This window comes from Chrysemys picta, chromosome 8 (assembly GCF_011386835.1).
Source record: "Chrysemys picta bellii isolate R12L10 chromosome 8, ASM1138683v2, whole genome shotgun sequence".
NCBI lineage: Eukaryota > Metazoa > Chordata > Testudines > Emydidae > Chrysemys > Chrysemys picta.
The window spans coordinates 72,639,793-72,666,413 of record NC_088798.1 but is presented as its reverse complement, the minus strand read 5'-3'; the positions used below and the strand labels follow the sequence as shown (position 1 = coordinate 72,666,413).

Genomic DNA, 26,621 nt, shown 5'->3' with positions numbered 1-26,621 from the left:
CCTGAACCCCCGCCCACCCCAGTGGCCGGCCCCTCGGCTGGCCCTGTCCCGGATACTGCCGCTGCCACGGCTGCCCCCTCCACCGGCAGGAAGGGCCAAGGGAGGAAGAAGGGCAAGGGCCCTGCCCGTGGAGCCAGACCTCCTGCGGGCGGGGCTACGGTCCCCGCTGCGGCCCCGACACCGGCCGCGGCCCCTCCCTCTCCTGCCGTCCCTTCCACCAGCTCTGGTGGTGCTCCACCTCCGGCCCCCAGAGCATACGCCCAGGTGGCCGCCGCCTCTTTGCGTGCCGCCGCGTCGTCCGCCCCGACCGCCGCCTCTGGACCTGTCCCTGGTGACCACGGCCCCTTCCCCTCGCTGACTAGGAGGCATGGCGTCCGTTGCCATTTGGTGCCTGCCTCGCCCCACATTGAGACTTATGTGCGGGCGTTGGCGAGGGTGGTGGGGCCTACGGCCATCGTGGCGGCCTCCAAGATGTACGGGAAGGCCGTGTTCTTCCTGGCGTCGGTGGCCGCCGCGCAGGAGGCGGTGGAACAAGGCCTGGCGGTGGGGGGCGTGTTTGTGCCTTTGGAACCCCTGGAGGACCTGGGCGTACGGGTGCTCTTGACCTCTGTCCCGCCCTACCTCCCCAACGCCGCCCTGTTGCCGGCCCTCTCCACCCTGGGGAAGCCCATTTCCATTCTGAGCTCTCTTTCATTGGGCTGTAAGGACCCTGCCCTCCGGCACATCCTGTCTTTCCGCCGGCAGGTCCAGCTTTAGCTGCCACCGGCGGCGGGTGCCGGAGTGGCGCTCGAGGGGTCCTTCCTGGTGCCCTACCGGGGGGCCCATTATCGGGTCCACTATTCGACGGGGGAGGCCCGGTGCTTCCTCTGCCGGGCGCCGGGGCATGTCCGGAGGGACTGTCCCCTGGCCCGGCCTGGAGGGGCGTCCGAGACCCCCGGGGCCCGGGAGGGTGCCGGCCCTGTCATCGCCGGCAACCCTGGCAGTTCGGACACTGCTGCTGCCGCCGCCCCTCCTCCTTCTGCCGCGGTTCCCGCTCTGGCCGCGGAGACGGCCGGGCAGGCGGGCCTTGCCGTCGCCGACCCTGGATCGGCGGGGCATGTGGAGGAGAGGGCGGGGCAGCTTCCGCCGGCCGCGGGGAAGGGCCCGCCCAAAGGGGGAGGTTTCCCTCTCCCCTGCTGTCCCTCCGACCCTGCCGCCCCAAGCCCCGAAGCCATCGCCCTTGCCCTCTGGCCCTGCCCCTGCTGACCGGCCCTCCACCTCCTCTTCCACCTCGGGGGGCTGGGTGACCGTCCGGGGGAAGCGCGGCGCCCGCAGGTCGCGGGCTCTCTCCCTCCCCTCTGATGAGGAGGGAGAGCAGGCCCCCCGAAAGATGCCGCGGGGGGCCGACGTTGTTAGTTCTGTTTCCGCGCCCCCGGACGGTGCCCAGCAGGAGGTGCCGGCCATGGAGACCGTGGATGCCGTGGCAGCGGCTGGGGAAACTTCTGTCCCTTTTGTTGGGCCCACGTCTGAGGAGGCTTCAGCAGCGGTTCTCCCGGCCCTTGCTCCGTCTGTGCCCCCCGCCGCCGCCGCCGATGCCGGGGCGGCCCTTGTCCCTGTGACTGGCGGGGAGGTGGCCGGGGCCGAGGGGACCGCTTTCGCCTCCATTTTCGATGAGATCGAGGCCCTGGGTCTGACCCCGGTTACTCAGGGGGAGGACGACCCTCCGCCAGCGGGCCCCGATCCGGGTGCTGGCTTAGTCCTGCCCCCTTCTCCTGCTCCCGGTTCCTCGCCCCACTCTGCCGCTCCCGACTTAGTCCTGGGAGAACCCTTAGCCCTACCTGCCAGCCCGGCCGCGACTCCCATCTCGTGCACGGCCGCCGAGCCCCTCGGGGCGACAGCCGTTGCTGAGCGGCCGGTTCCTGCCCCCGATCCTGCCCCTTCCATCGTTCCTGCCCCTGAGGCTTCCCCTGTCCCTGCTGCCTCCGTCCCCTCGGATGCTGACCTTGGCCGAGGGGAGCCGCAGTCTAGCGGCTTGGCAGCGGGAGATGAGGAGCCCGTTCCCGCTCCCGTCCCTGATCCTGTCCCCTCTCCTGCCCAAGTCCCTGTTCCCGCCTCGAGCCCCGCCCCTACTCCCGCCCTTGCCCCAGATCCTGTCCCCGAGGTGTCTCTGTCTGCCACCTCTGGTGTTACTGCCGCCCCCGGGGTTGTCGCATTTCGGTTGCCTGCAGACAACCCTCAGGGGGCGGTTTTCGTGTCTCCCCTTCCTGCCACTGTGGGGGCTGTGTTGTTCCCTCAGCCGCCCTCTCCTTTGCCGGGGATGGGGACGGGCTGCCCGGCGCAGCGGCGCCGGAACTCGGCCCCTTGTATGTCCGTCACTGTGGGCTGCGAGGACCCTTCAGGGGCCCCGCCGGAGGATGGCGGCAGCTTGGCCGCTGCCTCCCCCTCCGTGCTGCGGGATGAGCTGCGCCTCTTTCTATCGGATTCCCGTGGTTCCCAGGGTAAGGCTCAGCTCGCCCTTCAGCGCTGGGGGGACTTCCATCTCGTCCTCCGGGCCGTGCAGGCGCTTTTGGGGGAGGGGCGGGGGTCCGGTCGGTGGGACATCGCGGCCTATCGGCGGGCCCGCAGATTCCGCGACTCCCTTTTGACCTTCGGAGTCGAAACCGGGATCTTGCGGGGCCCGCTGGGGGCCGATGGTCCCTCCGCCCGTGAGGATCTGCCCCAGCCCTCCGCATGACAGTTACCACCTTTGCATCGCTGAACACTCGGGGCTGTAGGGTGGGTCTCCGCAGGAGCCAGGTGCTCTCCTTCCTTCGGGAGGGGGGGTACTCTGTGATTTTCCTGCAGGAGACCCACACGGCTCCGGCCGTCGAGGCTAGCTGGCGGCTGGAGTGGGGAGACGGGGTTTATTTTAGCCACCTCAGCGCCCATTCGGCTGGGGTGGCCACCCTGTTCTCCCCGGGGCTGCGGCCTGAGGTGCTGGGGGTCGCCGAGGTCGTGCCGGGCCGCCTGCTGCACGTCCGGGCCCGTGTGGAGGGGCTGGTTCTGAACTTGGTCAACGTTTATGCCCCGAACGCGGGCCTGGAACGAGTGCCTTTCTATCAGCGGGCGGCGGCCTTCCTCGGCACTCTGGATTCTCGCGAGTGCCTGGTCCTGGGCGGGGACTTTAACACCACCCTCGAGGACCGGGACCGCTCCGGGCTTGAAAATTCCCAGGCAGCCGCGGGCATCCTCAGGGAGATCGTAGACCATCACTCCCTGGTGGACGTCTGGCGCGAACACCACCCGGACGACGACACCACCTTCACCTATGTCCGGGTGGAGGACGACCGGTCGCGCCACTCCCGGTTGGACCGGATCTATCTGTCCCGCTTTCATCTGGCGCGGGCCCATGCCTCCAGCGTCCGGCCGGCCCCGTTCTCGGATCACCATCTGGTGACCGTGACGGCTTCTCTCAGTTCCGAGCGGCCGGGGCCGGCCTATTGGCATTTTAATAATAGTTTGCTGGAGGACGTGGGCTTCGTGGCATCCTTCCGGGAGTTCTGGCTGGCCTGGCGGGGGCAGCGGCGCGCCTTTCCCTCGGCGCGGCGGTGGTGGGACGTGGGGAAGGTCCGCGCGCGGCTCTTCTGCCGGAACTACGCCCGGGGCGCCAGCCGGCGGCGAGATGCGCTGATAGGGCAGTTGGAGCGGGAGGTCTTGGAGCTGGAGAGGCGTCTGGCCTCCGGCCCCGAGGATTCACCCCTCTGCGCGGCGTACCGGGAGCAGCGGGAGGAGCTCCGGGCCCTGGAAGATCACCGGGCCCGGGGCGCGTTTGTTCGATCCCGCATCCGTCTCCTTCGGGAGATGGATCGCGGCTCCCGCTTCTTCTACGCCCTGGAGAAACGGAGGGGGGCCAAAAAGCATGTCACCTGCCTCCTGGCGGAGGACGGCGTCCCCCTCACGGATCCGGAGGAGATGCGTGACAGGGCCAGAGCCTTCTACGCCGCTCTTTTCTCCCCGGATCCGACCGACGCCGAGGCCCGCAGGGTGCTCTGGACCGAGCTCCCGACGGTCAGCGCGGGCGACCGAGACCGGCTGGAGCTGCCTCTTTCTCTGGCCGAGTTCTCGGCAGCCCTCCGGCTCATGCCCACTAACAAATCTCCGGGCATGGACGGGCTGACCGTGGAGTTCTATCGCGTGTTCTGGGACGTCCTCGGCCCAGACCTCGTCACCGTCTGGGCCGAGTCCTTGCAGGGCGGGGTCCTCCCTCTCTCGTGCAGGCGAGCCGTGCTCGCCCTGTTGCCGAAGAAGGGGGACCTCCGCGATTTACGAAATTGGCGTCCCGTCTCGCTCCTCAGCACGGACTATAAGGTCGTAGCGAAGGCCATCTCGCTGCGGCTGGGGTCCGTGCTGGCGGACGTGGTCCACCCCGACCAGACCTACACCGTCCCGGGCCGGAGCATCTTTGACAACCTGTACTTGGTCCGGGACCTGTTGGAGCTGGGACGTAGGGATGGTCTGTCGTTCGCCCTCCTGTCTCTGGACCAGGAGAAGGCGTTCGACAGGATGGACCACGGGTATCTCCTGGGCACTCTGCGGGCGTTCGGTTTCGGGCCCCAGTTTGTGGGCTTTCTCCAGGTGCTGTACGCTGAGGCGGAGTGTCTGGTCAAGCTCAACTGGACCCTGACCGAGCCGGTCAGCTTCGGGCGGGGAGTACGGCAAGGGTGCCCCCTCTCGGGCCAGCTGTACGCTCTGGCGATCGAGCCCTTCCTCTGCCTCCTCCGTCGGAGGTTGGCAGGGTTGGTGCTCCGGGAGCCGGAGCTGCGGCTGGTCCTGTCGGCGTACGCCGACGACGTGCTCCTCGTGGTCCAGGACCCTGCGGATCTGGTGCGGGTGGAGGCCTGCCAGGCCGTTTATTCGGCCGCCTCCTCCGCCCGGGTCAACTGGGTCAAGAGCTCTGGCCTGGTGGTCGGGGACGGTTGGCAGGCGGGCTCCCTCCCACCCGCGCTTCAAGCCATTCGGTGGAGCGCGGGTCCGCTGCTCTATCTAGGCGTTTATCTTTCCGCCACGCATCCTTCTCCGTCGGAGAACTGGCTGGATTTGGAGGCCAGGGTGCGTGGGCGGTTGCGGAGATGGACGGGACTACTCCGGTGTCTCTCCCTGCGGGGGAGGGCGCTGGTGCTGAACCAGCTCGTCCTATCCATGCTCTGGCACCGGCTCAACACCCTGAGCCCGGCCCCGGAACTCCTAGCCAGGCTCCAGAGGATAGCCCTGGAGTTCTTCTGGCCTGGACTGCACTGGGTCTCTGCAGGGGTTCTGAGTCTTCCCCTGGAGGAGGGGGGACAGGGCCTGGTCTGCCTTCGTAGCCAGGTCCATGTCTTCCGCCTCCAGGCCCTGCAGAGGCTCCTTTACGGTGCGGGTAGTCCGGCATGGGGCACGTTAGCGCACGCCTTTCTCCGCCGCCTCCGAGGACTCCGATACGACCGGCAGCTCCTTTTTCTTCACCCGAGAGGTCTTCCGCGAGACCTCTCGGAGCTGCCGGTCTTCTACCAGGACCTTCTCCGGACCTGGAAGCTTTTCTCGGCGACCAGGTCCACTGTGGCCACCGAGGGTGTGGATCTCCTCGCGGAGCCCCTGCTGCACAATCCCGATCTCCGTGTGCAGGTGGCGGAGTCACCCTCGGTGAGCCGGAGGTTGGTCCTGGCGGAAACCACCAGGGTCGGAGACCTCCTGGACTACACCAGAGGGGACTGGGTGGATCCCCGCGCGCTTGGTCGGCGCATGGGGCTCTCCACCCTCGTGACCCCTCTGCGTGTACTCCAGGAGGTGGGCGCTGCATTGTCACCTCTTGCTCTCGGCTTCCTGTGGCGGGCCCTGCGGGAGGGCGCTCCCCGCCCACCCCTCACCCCGGGCCCTCCGGACCTTTTTCTCGGGCCCTTGTTCCGTGAGCCCCCCCGGCTCCCCCGTTCCCATAATCCGAGCCGGCTGCACACTTTGCAGCCGGTTCGGTTTCGGACCGCGTCCAGAGACCACCTGTACACGCTCGTGCTCCACACGTTGCATCACCTCACCCTCGTGTCCCGCCCCGACACCAAGTGGAGGGACTATCTGCTACCTGTGGAGGGTGAGGAGCCCCGGTGGGCCAGCCTTTATTCCACCTTAGTTCCGAGGCCCGCCGGGGACATTGGTTGGCGGCTCCTTCATGGGGCCGTGAGCACGGGCGTGTACTTGGCGCGGTTCACCCCTATTCCAGAGGCCTGCCCATTTTGCGGCATTAGGGAGACCCTGGCGCACACTTACCTTGAGTGCGCCAGGCTGCAGCCCCTTTTCCGGCTTCTCCAGAACCTCTTGTTGAGGTTCTGGCTACACTTTTCCCCGCACTTGTTTATTTATGCGCACCCTGTCCGTGGCCCCACTAAGTCGCGGGACCTCCTCGTCAACCTCTTCCTGGCCCTGGCCAAACTCACCATCTATAATACCAGGGAGAAGATGTTGGACGAGGGGGTGCTCTGCGACTGTGGGGCCTACTTCCGTACCTCTTTGGTCTCACGTCTCCGGGCGGAGTTCCACTGGGCAGCGTCCGCTGGCTCCCTTGCCACTTTCGAGGAGCAGTGGGCGCTGTCCGGGGTTCTCTGCTCGGTGTCCCCATCTGGTTCCCTGATTTTAAACCTATGACCGTCACCTCGCTCCCTGTTTTTTTATTAGTTGTCCCACGTAATCATTTGGTACTGGGTCCAGTGGTCCCTCCCGCTGGGCTGGGGGAGGGGCCTTTCGTAGTGGGCGGCTGAGCCCGCCCACTTCCCGGTTCGCCAATACGGCTCCCTACACACTTCAAAAACAATTTGCAGCTTTTCAGTTGGTATCAGATTTTCCTATTATTTTTTCTGAAAGACAAAGAGCATGTTTCTACCCTCTTGGGGTTGGCAGATTATTGCTTAAAATATTTCTTCTTTTTTTTATAAATACCCTTGCTGCTTACAGGCAAAACTGAGGAATTACTCAAATTGCTCCCCATATTTTCCAGTATTTGTTTTATAGGCAGGTCAGGTTTTAATGGCTTCTATTTTTTAACTTCTGCTTTCAAATACACATTGATTTGAAAAGGAAAACACAATCCACTTTGGCTTCCCTTTGGCAAAGTGACTGTTGATTACACAGAGACACCTTAAGGCTTAGTGTGGGGTACTGACTACAGCTTCTATCTGCTATTTGTTACCAAAACAGATTTAAAATCTTTTACCATTCTCCTGGCCTTGACTGCCCTGCTGCAGCCACAATGTTTTTTTTTTATTATTAAAAAACAACAATTTAAATCTTGTAACACATTAAGTTACTTTAAGGATTAAATGCTAAATACCAAAATTAAACAATACTATTTTTTTTGTTTGTTTGTTTCGCAAAAGTATTTTCAGTTTTACAACCTTAAAACAACACCAATTTATTTTAAACTTATAAAACAAAGATTTTACACATCAGGAGTGTTCTTTAGCAAATTTGACCAACTTTTTTATAGTCAAATGATTTCACTTAAATAACCTGTTGCCTGGATTATCTACAGACATTCCCAAAGGAATGGCTGCAAAGAAACCAAATTTTTTTCTTTCATAACACTTTCTTTTAACATTTATACAAAGTTTTACTGCTTAATTCCTTCCAGTAACTACAGAGTTAACTTCTCATTTTTTTTTCTTTCAACTTCTCAAACTGTGGTTGCCTGCTTGTTTGGGCCTGATCCTTTTCCCCTTGTTGCATTATTTCTTTCCATGGGCACAGGCATTGTTTCACTACCAATTTGGCAAGGGGGGTGGGCTTTTGACTAACCTCCTTTTATTTATTTATACACACCTATTTACATACACACATTACATGTAGATACATCTTATTTAATAATAACCTTAATTCTTTATGTCCAGACTTAATACAATCTTTCCTTGAGGCGGTAACAACCCCTCAGCACCGGTGCATTGTAAGAAAGGATAGTAGCAGGGCTAGGGACAACGGGAAAGATGGGGAGAACAGCCACATTAACAGCACTGTAAAATAGGGGAGTTACACTCACTGACTATAGGAATAATGACTCCTTACTGAATGCAGGAGATAATAACAGGTTGGATTTTTTCTTGGCCTGTTTTGATAGAGGGTACTGCTGCACCTTAGGAAGGGGTCTTGCTGGGTTTAGGCGAATCTTAACAGGTTGGGCAGACCCAATGCACCCAACCTGGTTGGCATGATCGGCTCACAAGGCTCACAGGGAGAGACCTTAGCCAGCAGTTCCTGTTGCAATGAGGAAGGACTGGGGTCGGTCTCCTCCTTTGGAGCGTCCATGTACAATTTAATTTACATAGCAAGTCTCTTCCCAAAAGGTTAACCACCAAACAAGGACTGAGGAGGAAAACATGATGGTCAGACAGAGGACCAATAGAAACAGTCAGAGGTGAAGAGATGGGGTGGGGAATAGGTGTATTTCCCACCCCTACTGCATTTACTATCTCAGAAGTTAAAGGGAAAGAATGGAAGTCAATGGCACGAAGAGTAGATCGTGATGTGCCAGTATCTAGCAGACAAGTGGTGGGCTTGCCATCAATAATACAGGTTACATATGGCCCAGCCTGATTCAAGGGAATAAGCGGAGCGATGACTTAAAGGGTAGAGAGATATCTGCTGGCCAGCAGGGGCTTGTAAAAAACCCAATTTCTCCTTTGTCTCCTTTGTGTTTTAAGTTTCTCCTGGGAGTCCTTGAGACTCCTCCTTTGAGATTCACGGCGCTGTTTTTCTCTTTCTCCATACCAATCGAAATATGCATCAAACTTTGGCCAGAAGTGTGCCTCTGAGGTGTAGGAGCAGAGCCAGGGTTTTTGCCGCCCTAGGCAGCAGTGCTTCTCCTCTGAGCATTCAGTGGCGGGGGTCCTTCCGCTCCGCGTCTTCAGGGCACTTCGGCAGCGGGTCCCGGAGTGAGTGAAGGACCTGCTGCTGAATTTCCACGAAGACCCGGAGCGGAAGGACCCCCCTGCCACTGAATTTCCCCCGAGGGCGGCAAAATGCCACCCCCCAAATCCTGCTGCTGTAGGCGACTGCCTAGGGTCGCCTAGTGGAAGTGCCGGCCCTGCTGAGGTGCACAATCTTGTCAAGGTCAAAACTTTCCCTCTATGGGAGACCATAATTTTGAATCATCCCTGGTATACCAATTCCATTTTTTCCAGAAACTTGCAAGTAAAAGGACTAAAATTTGTGTACATATAAAACGCTGGTGTGCCTTTTGGCAGGATGGCAGTTCCTTTGGACTTACCGACCCCTATCTTCCTTGAGTCTACCCAATTATGGGACTCGAACCCGCGATCTCTAGGTTTCCGACTGTGTGATCCAATCTCACAATCCCTAGCTTTCTGACCGCGTGACCCGAGCCCACAATCCCTGGCTCCCACAATCCTCAGCTTTCCGGCCACCGAGGCAAGGTCTACAACCGAGGCCTACTTTGGTGGGGACTCCAACTCACACCTACTTACCCGTGGCTCTTCCCGGGGAAACCAGAACCAAAAGGGTGTCAGGCGTGTCTGGCAGCAAAAGGTCCAGATCCAGTGTGCTACTCACCCCAACCCAGGGCCTACGGGCAGTCCTCCACCGGGAGCCCAAATAGAGATTTAAAAGGTCTCTCACCTTTCAGATGCTGGCTGGGTCCGGTGGGGAACGGTCCACGGTTCCCTGGTCCAGTGGGTAGTCTGTGGCCCCGAGTCATGGCACCAAGATTGTCATGGAAAAACGACCACATGTTGTGTTTGGATCAAAATTGCCTGAGGCCCCTTTATTACAAGCATGCAAGGGGGGTACCAGCGAACCGGCAGTCCCCCCTAATACAGATTTTCAGCAGCTTATATAGAGTAAAAACACAATTAGCAATACACACTTCCTTGTTAACAATTTTTGCCATAATTGGAATGCACCTTCCATAAAAGGAATGCAGCACCAGCCAGCCTTCCTGTTATTCAGTTTGCCCTTTGCGGTTACAAGCTTTTGGAACACTAGCAGTGGGCAGTTACATTTTGCAAGCCTGGTGATTACAAATAGTTCTGCTTTTGTATTTTTCCTTTATCCTGTCTCCAATACCTGCCCCCGCCCCTTTTTACGGTTAACTTGACCAAAGTTCAGGCCCAACAAAGTTCAGGCCTGAGCCAAAGTTTAGGCCTGAGCCAATTTTCTACTACACTTCAGAGCCTACAAGTCCACTCAGTCCTACTACTTGTTCAGCCAATCGCAAAGAGAAACAAGTTTGTTTACATTTACAGGAGATAGTTGTTCATTTTAAGAACACTTTCACTGCAGATTTCAGAAAAAGCAAAGAAGGTACCAATGTGAGATTTCTAAAGATAGCTACAGCACTGGACCCAAAGTTTAAGAATCTGAAGTGCCTTCCAAAATCTGAGAGGGAGGAGCTGTGGAGCATGCTTTCAAAAGTCTTAAAAGAGCAACACTTCCGTGTGGAAATTACAGAACCTGAACCACCAAAAAAGAAAATCAACCTTCTGCGGGTGGCATCTGATTCAGATAATGAAAATGAACATATGTTGGTCTGCACTGCTTTGGATTGCTATCGAGCAGAACCCGTCATCAGCATGGATAGATGTCCCCTGGAATTGTGGTTGAAGCATGAAGGGACATATGAGTCTTTAGTACATCTGGCACATACAGTGCTATGTGAATGCCTGTTCTCACTTTCAGGTGACATTATAAACAAGAAGAGGGCAGCATTATCTCCTGCAAATGTAAACAAACTTGTTTGTCTGAGCGACTGGCTGAACAAGAAGTAGGACTGAGTGGACTTGCAGGCTCTAAAATTTTACATTGTTTTATTTTTGAATGCAGGATTTTTTGTACATAATTCTACATTTGTAAGTTCAACGTTCATGATAAAGAAATCGCACTATAGTACTTGTATTAGGTTAATTGAAAAATACTATTTCTTTTGTTTTTTACAGTGCAAATACTTGTAGTCAAAAATAAATATAAAGTGTGCACTGTAAACTTTGTATTCTGTGTTGTAATTGAAATCAATGTATTTGAAAATGTAGAAAGCATCCAAAAATATTTAAATAAATGGTATTCTATTATTGTTTAAAAGTGGATTAATCATGATTAATTTTTAATCACTTGACAGTCCTAGTATATATGAATGTACACACATAGTATAAGACAGACATAGGTATGTAAAATTGGCAAGCATTAGAAAATATTATGTACGTCCTTTGACATTCCAGCTAAAGAAATAACCTTGATCCTTTCCAAGAAAGAATCATCTCTCCCACCCCCCTTCAATCCAAACTAACAGAGGAAATGCTAACCTTGTCAACTGAAGTAAAAAGGATGGACTTTTGACGTGACTGTTTCTCTTAAAGACTCCTAAGGAATTATCCCCTAGAAAGAGACTTCTAGGGGTTTTTTGTTTCAATATGCTAATTTCTGGAATAGAACTAGCACTATAATTCAGCAGTGCTCCAACCAGCTCGATCAGGAGAACTGTTATAAAAGGAATACAGAGAAAGCTGTGAAAACAAGGATTGTTAGTTTTGCTTGAAAATAACATTCCGTGTTATAGCCAGATTCGTTGAATATTAACACACACGGACATATGAATCTAGGACAAAATAGACTGGTCTGACAGAAGAAAGTAACAAGAAAAACACCAGCCCCAAACCCAGACTCGTTTGGGTATTAACTGCTCATAAGGGGCATGTTATTACGGGGTGGAGTCAATGAGAAGTCCCACTTAAAATTCACGGGCAGGATGTGGCTCAGTATTTGAAATACCTAGGGATATATCGCTAGCTAATGAAATAACTCTATCCTGACCGATGTTCAAAAAAATTACAAGTTTATATCAAACATTCCATATTATTTTTCCAGTCAGTGCTTTCTAAAGATGCAGTGGATTCAAAAATCTACTGTAATAGCTGGATACTATTTTCACGAATTTAGTAACTGAAGGCGGCTGTAAGGAACTGAAAGATCCGACAACTCGCCCCCAAAGTGAAGTCTTTGTGTTGTAAAAGAAACTTCCAGAGGCGGAAAAGGATTTTCAGAATAATTAGAATTCTCAAATTATAAATATTCATATAAAAGATATCTGAAGCTCTGCCTTTTACATTCCCTTTACATTCATTTCTGTTTTACACTAAACAGACTTAAATACTTTGCAAATGAGAGTGTTCCATTTACATGCGAGACTGGTAGCTGATGGCAAATATACAACAACATTTCTGATCTTTGTAAATCGATTCAAAATCCAATCAGTATCAGCTGAGACGCTTGGTGGCAGTATTGGCTAAGGAGAACAGAGATCGACAACCTGAAACATTCGCGCGAGACTGGAGTAGTTTATGTACGCAGGAGCAGGGATGCGTGCAGCTCTGGAACTGCAGAAGAGACTACAGCAAGTGACATTATTTCACCACAGAGCTCTTTATATTTTCGCATTAAAATGGCGGATAAGCAGAGGAGAACAACAATCATTAGGCAAGTAGTGTTTCTTCTTTTATTTCTTTGCGTGTGGGCCCTCGGATCCGGAACAGTTCGCTATGCTGTGCCTGAAGAAATGGAAAGCGGGTCCTTTGTGGCTAATGTAGCAAAGGATCTAGGGCTAGACCCGAAGAGACTGTCTGCTCGCAGGGCCCGTGTGGTTTCCGAAGGCAGCCGCCAGCATTTCCAGCTAAACAGCAACACCGGGAACTTGTTTATTAACGAGAAACTGGACAGAGAGGAACTGTGTGGGCAAACTGACCCCTGCATTCTGCATTTTGAAATAATCCTGGAAAATCCCTTGCAGTCCTATAGGGCTCAGGTAAGGGTTTATGATGTAAATGATCATTCTCCGGAGTTCTCAGATAATGAGCTGCTTCTAAAGATGCCCGAAAGCACTCCGCCTGGGTCCCGATTCCCTCTGGCAAACGCCCAGGATTTAGATGTCAGGAACAACAGCTTGCAGAGCTACGCCATCAGTTCAACGGACCATTTCCGCGTATACACTCGCCATCGCAGCGACGGCAGGAAGTACGCGGAGCTAGTGTTGGAGACACCTTTGGATCGAGAGGAGCAGGCAGAAATTAGCTTCATGCTGACTGCGATAGACGGAGGCTCCCCAGCGCGGTCCGGTGCAGCGCAGGTACGAATAACTGTTCTGGATATCAATGATAATGTTCCCGAGTTTTCCCAGACTCTTTATAGAGCTCGGGTTTTGGAAAATTCCGAACAAGATTACGTGGTTCTGACAGTTTCCGCAACTGATTCAGACGAAGGAATTAATGGAGCAATATCATATACATTTAGCCAAAAATCCAAAAAGAATGTCAGCTCATTCAGTATAAACCCGGTAACTGGGGAGATTCGACTTTTGGGACCACTCGATTTTGAGGAAACAGAAACCTATGAAATAGACGTTCAAGCTACAGATGGCGGGGGGCTGTCAGCGCACAGCAAAGTCCTGGTGGAGGTGGTGGATGTCAATGACAATGCCCCAGAGGTGAAAGTAACATCTCTTGTTAGTCCGATACCGGAAGATTCCTCTCCCGAGACCGTGGTGGCCCTCTTCAATGTCAGAGACCGGGACTCTGGGGACAACGGGAGAACAGTCTGTTCCATAGAAAACGATCTGCCGTTTTCTGCAAAACCAACTTCAAAAAATTCCTATTCTTTAGTGACCGAAAATACATTTGACCGAGAAAAAGTATCGGAGTATAACATAACCATCACAGCCAGGGATTTAGGAACTCCCAGTCTTTCTACTGAAGAGAGAATCATTGTGAAAATATCCGACATTAATGACAATTCCCCAGAGTTCAGTCAATCATCATACACTATGTACGTCCGAGAAAACAACGGCCCAGCTGTATTGATAGGGAAAGTCAATGCTTTTGATTCAGACTTAGAGCAGAATGCCAAAGTGACATACTCTCTATGGCCTGCTGAGGTAAGTGGCCTTCCTCTGCTCTCCTATATCTCCATAAACTCGGAAAATGGGAATATGTACGCTCTGCGATCCATGGATTATGAACAGATAGGAAGTTTCCAGGTTGCAGTGAGAGCTGCAGATGGCGGGTCCCCTCCACTAAGCTCTGAAGTCATTGTTCGAGTTGTGATAATTGATGAAAATGACAACGCCCCCTTCATTTTATACCCTCTGCAGAACAGCAGCTCCCCCGCTAATGACCTGGTTCCCAGGTCGGCGAAGGCGGGTTACCTGGTGACGAAGGTGGTGGCTGTGGATGGAGATTCCGGTCAGAATTCTTGGCTTTCCTATCACTTGTTGAAGGCCACTGACCCAGGTCTATTTACTATCGCTTCCCAAAATGGTGAAATAAGAACCACGAGGCTAATAACGGACCGAGATACGATGAAGCAAATACTCATTGTGCTTGTTAGAGACAGCGGAGAATCGCCCCTTTCGTCATCTGCAGCTTTAAACATCGCTCTAGTGGATGGGTTTTCAGACTTACACATGCGGTTTACAGATGCTGCTGTGGAAGAGGAAGAGAATGGCACATTAACTCTGTACTTAATAATTTCCTTGTGCTTAGTATCATTTGCTTTTTTAATTTCAATAATAGTATTTATAACTATCAAGCTTTATAGAAGAAGACATTATAGAGAAAGATTCATGTCTGCTTCTGGTAATTTTTATGGTAATAGCAACTTCCAAAATAATTTGGTAGATGTAGCGGGTAACGGAACTCTGTCTCACAGTTATCGTTATGAAGTCTGTTTAACAACTGGATCAGAAAACAGCGAATTCAGATTCCTCAGACCCATTATCTCCTCTCTCCCACCTCAGCATGGCATTGCTGAAACGGACTCTGGAAAAGAACAGGATCTTCTTACTAACCTCCAGCTGAACACGGACCTAGAATCAGCGAACGAGGTTAGATTAACTTCTGATCTTCTCGAGTGTTTTTATTTCATTTTCGTTAATTATTTATTTAAAGTGTACCCATTATTAAAAGATAATTTAGAAGTTTTTATTTTCAAAATTATTCAGAAAGCGATTCCTTTCTTTCTCTAACGTACATATAAATATTGCCTTTACAATTTGAAGTTAGTATTTATCTGTGTACATTTAATGTTTTGTAGTTTATGTATTTTGGTTTAAAGATATTTGGGTTATTAGATATCTTAAGCAATGAACAGATGTGAAAAGAGTTGGAAAATATTAAAATACTAATGGTGCATTGTATATGCATGTTATAAGGACATTATTAGTCTACCTTTTTGGAAATACTCTTGAATGTCCTAGTAGGGTGTACTGATTTGTGCTTTTGTTAAGGAGAGCTGGTGTTATTAAAAATCAGACTTTGCCATAAGTGTGGGTTAACGGGGAATTGGAGATGGTAAATTAATGGACCTAACCAGTTACACACTGTTATGTTGACTCACTGTTACCCAATTAAATTAATCGAAGCTCTAGGTATGCTCCCTATAGGGCCTCATAACCCCACTGCGACAGTGTAGCCCCACCCACTTGTATTGGCCCTGTCCCTCCTCCAGCTGGGATGAGCTCTTCTTTTAGGCTAGCTGCTCTCTCAGACATTATATTGTTTACGGTATTTCCCTTGCCTCCATACAGCTGGATACATTTTAAATAATTTTTTAGAATCCATACAAATGGCAACGCCCCCTTCCTTTATACCTTCTTCAAAACAACACCTCCCCTGCTATTGAACTGGTTCCTAGAACAGCAGAGGCGGCCTACCTTGTGAGTCAGTAGTGGAAATTCTGGTCAGAAATCTGGCTTTCCTGCCAAACGCTGAAGGTCACTGAACCAGATTATTGTGGTCATTTCCATAATGGGGAAATAAGAACCATTAGGATAATAACAGATGGGAACAGTATAGACTGAAGGCTGGTTATTATGGGTATGTGCGCATTATCCCCAATACATTATTCTCCGTTCCTAAATCTATATTTCAATGTTGATACGCAAGTTTGGAATAACCCAGATTTTCAAAAGAACTCTGCGAAACGAATTGTTATCGATGTCCGGGTGAACTATTAGCTTATACAATTCTGGTTTTGCTGTTCTCGTTTTATCGAGAAAACACGTTCTTCGTGATTTTTCAGTGTTAATGTTACACTTGACATCCGTTTTATTATGTACTGCCAATCGATTCTATTGTTGTACTTTCCCAATATGTGACTATATGATATTTAATACATTACTTATAGAAGCGTGTGTATATGTTTAATAGATATAGGTAAGCTATTTTAATAGACTTGTTTTCAAATTTTAGATATTTGATTTATGTAACTCTTTTTGTCATGAAATTGTAAACATTTTTACTCTATGATTAAGCTATTTTGCCCTTTATTATTTTGATTTAATCCAGGAATTCATTTAATTCAGTTGTTAAAATGCCACTTTATGGTTGTCTGGAGAGAGGAAAAAGCATTGCTCAATTTTCTTATTAGATTCAGAAGGACGTGAGGAGACATAAAGCTTGGCTTTATCCATGTATTGGAAGCATTTTGAGCCTATGAACTCTCTGGACCTGTTTAAAGAGATTTCATATATAGATTGAAAAGGAAAAGAGACAGAGTCCTTATTTATTAATTTACTCTTGTGTTGACTACCTGTTGAGGCTTTTCAAACACTTAAAAAGACATTCCCTGCTATGAGGAACCCACAATCTAAGGGATCCTCTGAAAGTCTTGTAAGGAGACCTTTAAGGGAGGAGAAGTAATTGACCTTCTTGGCTCTCTGGACTCTATAGAATGGGAACCATAGAATGATAGAATCATAGAATATCAGAGTTGGAAGGGACCTCAGGAGGTCATCTAGTCCAACCCCCTGCTCAAAGCAGGACCAATCTCTAACTAAATCATCCCTGCCAGGGCTTTGTCAAGCCTGACCTTAAAATCCTCTAAGGAAGGATATTCCACCACCTCCCTAGGTAACCCATTCCAGTGCTTCACCACCCCCCTAGTGAAAAAGTTTTCCCTAATATACAACCTAAACCTCCCCCACTGCAACTTGAGACCATTACTCCTTGTTCTGTCCTCGGCTACCACTGAGAACAGTCTAGATCCATCCTCTTTGGAACCCTCTTTCAGGTAGTTGAAAGCAGCTATCAAATCCCCCCCTCGTTCTTCTCTTCTGCAGACTAAACAATCCCAGTTCCCCCAGCCTCTCCTCATAAATCATGTGCTCCAGCCCCTAATAATTTTTGTTGCCCTCCGCTGGACTCTTTCCAATTTTTCTACATCCTTCTTGTAGTGTGGGGCCCAAAACTGGACACTCTACTCCAGATGAGGTCTCACCAGTGCCGAATAGAGGGGAATGATCACGGCCCTCGATCTGCTGGCAATGCCCCTACTTATACATCCCAAAATGCCATTAGCCTTCTTGGCAACAAGGGCACACTGTCGACTCATATCCAGCTTCTCGTCCACTGTAACCCCTAGGTCCTTTTCTGCAGAACTGCTGCCTAGCCATTCGGTCCCTGGTCTGTAGCAATGCATGGGATTCTTCCTTCCTAAGTGCAAGACTCTGCACTTGTCCTTGTTGAACCTCATCATATTTCTTTTGGCCCAATCCTCTAATTTGTCTAGGTCCCTCTGTATCCTATCCCTACCTTCCAGCGTATCTACACTCCTCCCAGTTTAGTGTCATCTGCAAACTTACTGAGGGTGTCATCTGCAAACTTGCTGAGAGTGCTGTCAACGCCATCCTCCAGATCATTAATGAAGACATTGAACATTAATCCTTGACTTTCTTCTTGTTCCCTCTCTAGTCATGCTCGGTTTTGAAGCGTGACAGCACTTTGTTTTGATCATTGATCACCAGAGGAGCTGATAGTTCTGGAAATCTAAGACTTGAATGTTTGTCTGTTGTCATTCCTGAGGTGGTTTCCCATCATCAGCAGCATAGCTGTGTGCACTGAGTTCGGACTGGGAAAAGTCCAGCAGGTCAGCTAATTATAGGTTGGTTATACCCAATGAAGTTCGGATAAAGAAAAATGGGAAAGGTTATTGGCATCCAGTGGTGATTTCCTGAGAGCCAGACTGATTAGGGCCCATTTCAGAGTGTTTGGGAGAGTGCCTTCCCTGAAGGATACATTGATTATTTCCTTCCGTGGGGGACCTATGTGCTGTTCGCAGGTTTTCAACAGCACACGGGCACAGATCCATTTCACACATGGTGGACTTCCCACATGACATGTGTGGATACTGTGGATTCACAGAAGACAATTGCTGAGGCCTGTTTTCGAGAAGTCCTTGTCCTTGTGCTGCCGTGGATCTGAAAAAGTGTGTCTTGAGCCACCAGCATTCTTACCTTCTGCTATCCTGCATCATCTGGCACAGCTCATCCATGAATCATAGTCACCTGTGTTGCGGTGAGAGCAGAATATCAGGGACATAGGACATCAGATGACTACGTTGTTCCTAAAGCTGTCAGAACTCTGTGTCTGTGTCTGGTTCCTCGTATCCTTTAGGACAATTTGGAAGTTCAGTGGAATCATTAACTTTTATGAGTGTGCGAGGAAGATAGGGAGGGCAATTTGTTTTTCAGACTATTTATTGAATCAAAGGCAAAAGCAATGCTCTCTATCCAGAAGAAGTGGTGATTGGATCAGGAAAGCGAGTATTATTTATTTCTTCCATGTTTACTCCCAGTCCAAAGATTAGGTCCGGTATGTGGCCAGCTTTGGGTGTAGTTTCAGTGACCACTTCGGAAAATTATCTTGCTGCTTTGGTGAATATAAGGGTTTGAACCAGGTTTTTTTGTGCTGTTGTCTACGTGGGTATTTAAAACCACGATTAATCTATTTTGATTTATAGATGTATGGTTTCAAATGGTTTTATTCTCTTCTACACGTGAGACTGGATGAATGCAGTGTGGCTCCGCATCCTTATTCCTTGACTCTGATTTCCGGTTGAAATGCGCATTTGGCAGGAATGAGCTGTGTCATCAAAATCCCGGCAGTGCTTTCCAGCCACTTCTCCTTGCTGCAGGAAAGTCTGGAGCCTCATCCGTTATTAGTCATGCCTGGTGATGGCCGAAATGGGGACATAACAACAGAATGAACTAGTGCCATGTTATGTATTTGTAAAACGGGTGAGGACAAGAGAAATTCAGTGTTCTTTTACTCCTCTTGCTAAGTACAGCTAATAAATGTGATATCTCTGAGATAAGGGAACGGAAGGGCAGGATTTTCACATAACATAAGAACATAAGAATGGCCATACTAGGTCAGACCAAAGGTCCATCCAGCTCAGTATCCTATCTACCGACAGTGACCTATGCCAGGTGTCCCAGAGGGAGTGAACCTAACAGATAATGATCCAGTGATCTCTCTCCTGCCATCCATCTCCACCCTCTGATAAACAGAGGCTAGGGACACCATTCCTTACCAATCCTGGCTAATAGCCATTAAAGGACTTAACTTCCAAGAATTTATCTCTCTCTCTTTTCAACCCTATTATAGTCCTAGCTTTCACAACCTCCTCAGGCAGGGAGTTCCACATACACTCATAAACAGGCGTTAGTAAAACAGCACAAATACTGTTATTTGTGGAAAATATACTCCTAGTTTTATTCTTTCTTACTTTTAAAAGATCAGCGGTAACTGAAGTGTGCAAAGACATTTTGCAATGACAATTTATCTTTTCTGTTTTATATTATATTATATTATATTATATTATATTATATTATATTATATTATATTATATTATATTATATTATATTGATATCTATGCATTTTTCATTCCTGAAAGAAAGCTTTTTTCTCCATCCAGAATTTATACAAGGATTGTATCCATTTAATTACTTTTATTAATTGCGTTATTACTTTTTCTGAACCTCAAAGGAGGAAAATAATTTGGAAGAATGTTTTGAAACGGGAAGAATCCCTTTTTAAAGCCGCTTGGTAGTGCTATTGGCCAAGGCGACGCGAAACAGAACTGTGTGTCCTGTAAACCCAGCCGTTCAGCCAGACAGTATCAGTCAGAGACGCCGGAGAGCAGACACCGGGGCATTACTTTGTGAGGAATGACGGACTGAACAATGTTTAGCGCGTTTTGAAAGGGCATTATAGCTTTACGTGTAAAGGGATATACAATAAAATCTATTTTCCCGCATTCTGCAATATTTTCGTCTGGGAAATAAGGGGACTTCCTGACAGGAGTTTTGTGAGACGAATGGCGACTACAAACCTGAAAATCGCATTAATAAGGCAAGTTCTGTGTTTCTGTGTTTTTATCTCTGCACCTTATGTTCTCTCTGAAACGATTCGCTATTCTGTACCTGAAGAGATTGAAAATGGGTCCATTGTAGCTAATATTGCAAAAGATCTGGGGCTGGATTTGAGAAAACTGTCTGCTCGTGGGGCCGGATTGTTTCAGAAGACAGCAAGCAGCGCTTTCAATTTGAACGCAGTACAGGGGCTTTGTTAATTTAAGACCGAATAGATCGCGAGGAGATTTGTAGGAAAATTGTCATGTACACTGTACATTTTCAATTATTACTGGAAAATCCATTGCAATTATTTCGATCTGAAGTGGAAATTTATGATATCAATGACCATTCTCCAGTTTTCTCTGAGGACAAATTAATTTTCAAGATCCCGGAAACAATTGATTCTGGATCTCGTTTTCCACTAGAGGGCGCTGAGGATTTTGATCTGGGAAGTAACAACCTTCAGAATTATACTATCATTCCTCCTAATGAATATATTAACGTATATTTTCGGGATGAAAATGACGGTGATAAATACTTAGAGCGAGTATTGGAAAAATCATTGGACAGAGAGGGGCCGCCTGAGATCAGTTTTATTCTCACTGGTATAGATGATGGAACTCCCCCCAGATCCGGTACAACACAAATTCACATCATGGTTCTGAATGTAAATTATAATGCTCCTATCTTTACTCGGGAGTTGTACAAACTTAAGATTTTGGAAAACAACCCAGAAGACTCTATGTTTGTCACGGTCATTGCAACTGATTTAGATAAAGGACTTAATGGGGAGATTCATTCAGTCAAAATGCGGGGAAGAGCCATTCAGCATTCAAAATAATCCCTCTGAGTGGTGAAATACTAATAGTAAAACCTCTGGATTTTGAATGTATTGAGAAATACGAGATTGGCGTTCGAGCCACAGATGGCGGAGGTCTGTCTGCACTCTGCAAAGTTCTTGTAGAAGTTTTGGATGTGAATGACAATCCCCCTGAAGTGACAATAAATTCGCTCATGAGCCTCATACCAGAAAACTCATCTCCTGAGACAGTGGTGGCCCTTTTCAGCATTAAGGATCTCGACTCCGGGGGAAATGGAAGATCATCTTGTTCTATTAAAGATCAACTGCCTTTTGCTCTAAAACCAGCTTTTAAGAATTATCATGAACCGGTGACAGAAAAACCTCTGGACAGAGAGAAAGATTCTCAGTATGTTATAACCATCACTGCTACAGACTCAGGGTCCGCCTCGCTTACTACCACTGAAGCCATTACGGTGCAAATATTGGACATCAATGACAATGCCCCTCTGTTTAATCAGGTATTTTACACCGTGTATGTGCATGAGCATAATAATCCAACTGCATTAATTGGCACCGTAACTGCTGTTGATCGGGATTTAGGACAGAATGCCAACGTGAAATATTCTATATTGCCTGCTCGGAAAGCTGATCAGTCCTTAAATTCCTACATATCTATTAATTCTGAAAACGGAAATATATATGTTCTACGGCCATTGGCCTACGAGCTTATAACAAATATCGATGTCCTAGTACAAGCTTCAGACTTTGGCTCTCCTCCATTAAGCACAAATGTCACAGTTCATGTAATCATTATTGACGAAAATGACAATTCTCCAGCTCTTCTGCCTCAGTTGACTTGGCTCCCAGAACAGCGGAGGCAGGCTATCTTGTAACTAAGGTGGTGGCTGTAGATGGAGATTCTGGTCAGAATTCTTGGCTTTCCTACCAACTCTTCAGGTCAACTGATCCTGGTCTATTCATGGTGGGGCTTCAAAATGGGGAAATAAGATCCATCAAGCCAATAACTGAGCGAGACTCCTTCAGGCAGAAACTCATCATCCTTGTTAGCGACAATGGACGACCGCCTCTTTCCACTACGCCGATGTTGAATATCCTTCTGGACCGGTGGAGGGATTCTCTGCCGCACATATGCCACTCACTGACTCGGCTCAGGAGGAGGAAAACGGCAGTATATTAACTATGTATTTAGCAATTTCATTGGCTTTAATTTCATTTCTCTTCCTGGTTGCGCTAATGATACTCATAGTTAAGTTACGTAACAAAAACAATTTGAGGAGAATTACATGTCAACCTCTGGTATGATTTATGGAGGTTGTAACCTTCTGAGTAACTTGGTTGATGTAAATGTTACGGGAACTCTGTCCCACGCTTATCGTTATGAAGTCTGTTTAACAACTGGTTCGGGTAACAGCGAATTCAAGTTTCTGAAACCGCTCATTCCCAGCTCAGCACTGTAATATAGAAGGAACTGTTGAGAGAAGCGGATTTTAAGAATATTCTTAACCCCAATAAGGAGGTGGGCTCAGAAAACCAGATAAACATTCGTTGATATTATTTTTCATTATTTTTCTTTAGATCTTGCTATATGTGTTTATGAAATGGGTTGATGTTTTTCACACAAAATGATACTGAATGATACAGGAATGTAGTCTCATTTGACACTGTATAAGAGGTTAAAGGAACTACATGCCTGACTAAGAGAAACAGAATTTGGTCCGTAAGGATGATTAAGATGACTTGTTGGGTTTTTGTTTGTTTGTTTGAAACTTCTGGAAAGTGTATATGCCACGTAACACAATATTTATCTTTTATGCTTAGCAAAGCCAAGGGTTAATTACAAAGCAAGGTGTACTGGATGTTTATTTGGATAAATACTTTTCTGATTCCTTTATAACATTTCTGAATATCTTTGTAGAATTAACAGGGTTCCACAACCCTTCTCCTTCATAAACTTCGCTTAGTTAAATTTAGCAATCACATCGAACTTAATAAAATTTAGTTGTACACAATGTGACAGTCCTATACCTTCAGACAATGGTGATATACTAAATTAAACGTAGTTTTCAGACTGCTTCCAGATGCTAAAGGGAAGAGATTCCCACTTCTTTTGATAGAGTGATTCACATTGTTTTACTAATTCAGTAACAACTTCAGTGTGATATTTTGTTGTCACAGAAAATAAATGTTAGAAAAAATAGTTTTAATACAACCAGTGTAGTACTATATGAATATTCCACCATCATCATACAATTTAGTGAACCATGAACTACTTTTTCAGATTTTTTTCGATACATACACTATAATCTTTTATACTTGTGCATGCAGATAGTGGCGCTGCTTGCTGTCGCATGTTTTGTCTTGTTAGCAATTTATCGGATGATCCGATGACATATATGTTCTATATCTGTATACGTTGCTTTAACAATTTTAAAGAAAAAAGTGTGACACGGTAATGGGCAAATCCGTGACAGCCGTATACTACAGTACGGTATTTCAACTCATAATTGGAAGCGGCAATTGTCTTTGAGCAATAAACAAAACGAGAATTAAATTTTACACAGGAAAAGTGTTGTTGGGATGAGATTTCTCTGATGAGGAGATTAAGAAATTAGAACAAGAACTCTACCTCTTGTGTATTATCTTCCGAGTGTCTCCTTGAGTAATAAAGAAATCTTCCCTCAAATTATTTAACCGTTTGTAATGCTGCCTCCATTGACTCTAGAGCCTGAGTACCAACCTCAAGGACGATTGTTAGGAACCAGGGCACAAACCTCAAATTGGATGTGAGTTCAGATTTCACCAACAAATCATCAAGTGTAAACGCCTCAGGCACTATAAACTGGTCATCAGGAAGTTTAGACTTGAAATTAGACCAAGGTTTCTAACCATCAGAGGAGTGAAGTTCTGGAATAGCCTTCCAAGGGGAGCAGAGGAGGCAGAAGACATATCTGGCTTCAAGACTAAGCTTGATAAGTTTATGGAAGGGATGGTATGATGGGATAGCCTAATTTTGGCAATTAATTGATATTTGACCTATTAGCGGTAAATATGCCCAATATCCTGTGATGGGATGTTAGATGGGGTGGGATCTGAGTTACTACAGAGAATTCTTTCCTGGGTGTCTGGCTGGTGAGTCTTGCCCACATGCTGATTGCCATATTTGGGGTCAGGAAGGAATTTTCCTCCAGGGCAGATTGGCAGAGGCCCTGGCTTTTTTTTTGCCTTCTTCTGCAATATGGGGCACGGGTCACTTGCTGAAGGATTCTCTGCACCTTGAAGTCTTTAAACCACAAGTTGAGGACTTCAATAGCTCAGACATAGTTCAGGGTTCTACTGAAGTGGCGTGGATACTTAGGTGCAGATTGTATGCTCCCTCCATCCCCTGAGTGCCACCCTAGTGGAAGCCGAAGCTGAGAGGCGGGGAGTCTGCCTCCGGCAGAAAGGAAGTGACCCAAATCCAATTAATTCTGGCTATCTCCAACTATTCTATGGTCTCCAGCAGACGAAGATTAAAGTAAGAGGGAGGGCAGGAGAGGGTGAACAGTGTCCCTGGCTTGGGTAAGCAGCTCTCCCCTACAACTGTCCCTCGTTCTTGGCTGGTGATAGGAACCTGATTCGATCTATGTGATTAATTGCTAGGGTACCATGCTTAGCTTGCACAAGTTTAATATTCCCAAGTAGCTCTATCCTGAGCCTGGATTGCTCTAGAGAAGAGAATCAGATAGCCATAACAGGCCCCTTGACTGATCACGGCTCTGCTGCTCCCAGCGGAAGCTGGATAGCAGAGAATCTGCCCCTTAAAACGGTGAAAGCTACTTAAAACATATGATAAAACATAATCTGTTATACGACAACATTTTAATTTGTTTCCAAGGCTGGGACATTAGCATTTCTCTAAAAGAGAGAGAGATCTGGAAGAGTATTCTGGGAATGTGCATCAAAATAAGCAACATTTAAACGTTCTGCTTCTATAATTTACTTACCGATTAAGATGGAGCATTTCAAACTTGATTAGGATAAATCTAGAAATCTGAGTTCATATTTGCCAGTAATACGTAAATAAATCTGTTTTTCCTTTCTACATAAAATAATAATAATAATCAGGGAAAACCCGCTCCTTTTATACAATATTTCTATTTTTTCGGTGTGGTGCCTTCAAATCAGTAGGTTCATTCGAGTACTGAAAAGGGGGAATGGGGCTGAAGGGAAAAGAAGCTGCTATGAGGGGAAATGGAGAGCCAAATCCTGTTCCTAATGAAACAAGTCTTTGTGTACTATTGCCAAATTCTAGTCGCATTCCAAATATCTGGAATTTGTTAATCCTTGAATATCTGTATTTCTCTTCAGCAAAGTGTCAGTAGGGAGGGATCCTCACAATATAATTAAAATTGCATTTTGGTCGCTGTACGTATGCTGTCAAAGAGATAAAACTGTATTACATGATTTATAGATATTGGCACAAATACTAAAAATATTAATACAACGCACTTATTCAATTGTAATCAGTTCTTTTTCAAGGAAAATGCGATTGGATTTAATGGAATTTAATTGAACCGAGGACTGAGCAACATTTAGCAAAAATGGAGTGAGAACCTCTGGATTTGGCCCAGTTATTACATTTAATGAGTTTTCTGTTTTTACCATAAAGATGGCACTTTGAGACTATATACTTCTGCACACGACGAAAATGTCCATATTTTCTCTTTTCATTTTCATCTATTTATTTATTTAAATACCATTTTGTGTCACTTTTCAAGACTTCCTCCCATGAGTTCATAATTAAAGAGCGGTATTTCTAAATATTTCAGAATATTTGTTGTACAGATATTTCCATTGCACTCCTAATTACATTATTCTGCGAAAATCCATCTAAAGTATTATGTAATAACTTTTAGCTTTATTGAAAACAAATTAATATAAATCACGAAAAATATATAAAAATGAACACTCTCCTTAAAAATAATTGCAGCTTCCAGTACTTCGCAATTGATGCTCTGTGCGGCGCTGTTCTCCCGTTAAGGAGACAAATGAAAATCCAGTTCAAGCAACTCTTTCCCCTTATACACACCGCACAAGCAGAGATGGATCAACCACACATAAGTGTTTGGTTATGAAAAGGGAATGTTGGGACTGTATTTTGCCTTTGAGCTATTTTTACATTTTTCCAAACTTCTTGTGAGGTATGCATTAAATAATAAACATAATCTCGATTACTACAGTATTCGCCTAAACAGAAGTCAGAGGCATCTTCACTCCTATGGCAGACAAAGTGTCTGGAATTGCAAAGGGCGAGTTCTGCTTTATTTTCTTATTATTACAATTCTGGAGACAGTTTCTGGGAAGATTCGCTGTTAGATTCTTGAAGAAATTCAGAAAGACTCTTTCGTGGGAAATATTGAAAAGGATCTGGCGTTGGATATAAAGGCTGAGGACACGGTGAAGTGAACAATGAGCTGAAGGTTATTAGTGATCTAGGTTATTAGTGATAAAGAGTCCAGCTTCCAGAGAGACAAATGTTGTTAGGAATCAATGAGCTCAGGACTCCGGGGACGCGCTTTTTTCTACACAATGCGCAGGATCGGGAGGTGGGATCCAACTCCCTACAGAGCTGCAATATACATTTCAATCTGG

At 47.6% G+C, this 26,621-nt stretch overlaps 1 protein-coding gene and 1 pseudogene across 5 annotated transcripts in view; both read left to right on the top strand.

Moving 5' to 3' along the window:
- LOC101938858 (protocadherin gamma-C5-like) overlaps positions 1–26,621 on the top strand; it is a 415,891-nt gene that overhangs the window by 47,562 nt on the left and 341,708 nt on the right. For 3 of the 5 annotated variants that reach the window (XM_065555808.1, XM_065555773.1, XM_065555797.1), the window contains one exon: positions 14,771–14,857. The exons of the other annotated variants lie outside the window; for them this stretch is intronic. In XM_065555808.1, the coding sequence (XP_065411880.1) occupies positions 14,771–14,857 (87 nt within the window). The remainder of the gene's footprint in view (positions 1–14,770; positions 14,858–26,621) is intronic. 5 annotated transcript variants of the gene reach the window in all.
- On the top strand, positions 19,989–22,431 carry LOC112059868 (protocadherin beta-1-like; annotated as a pseudogene).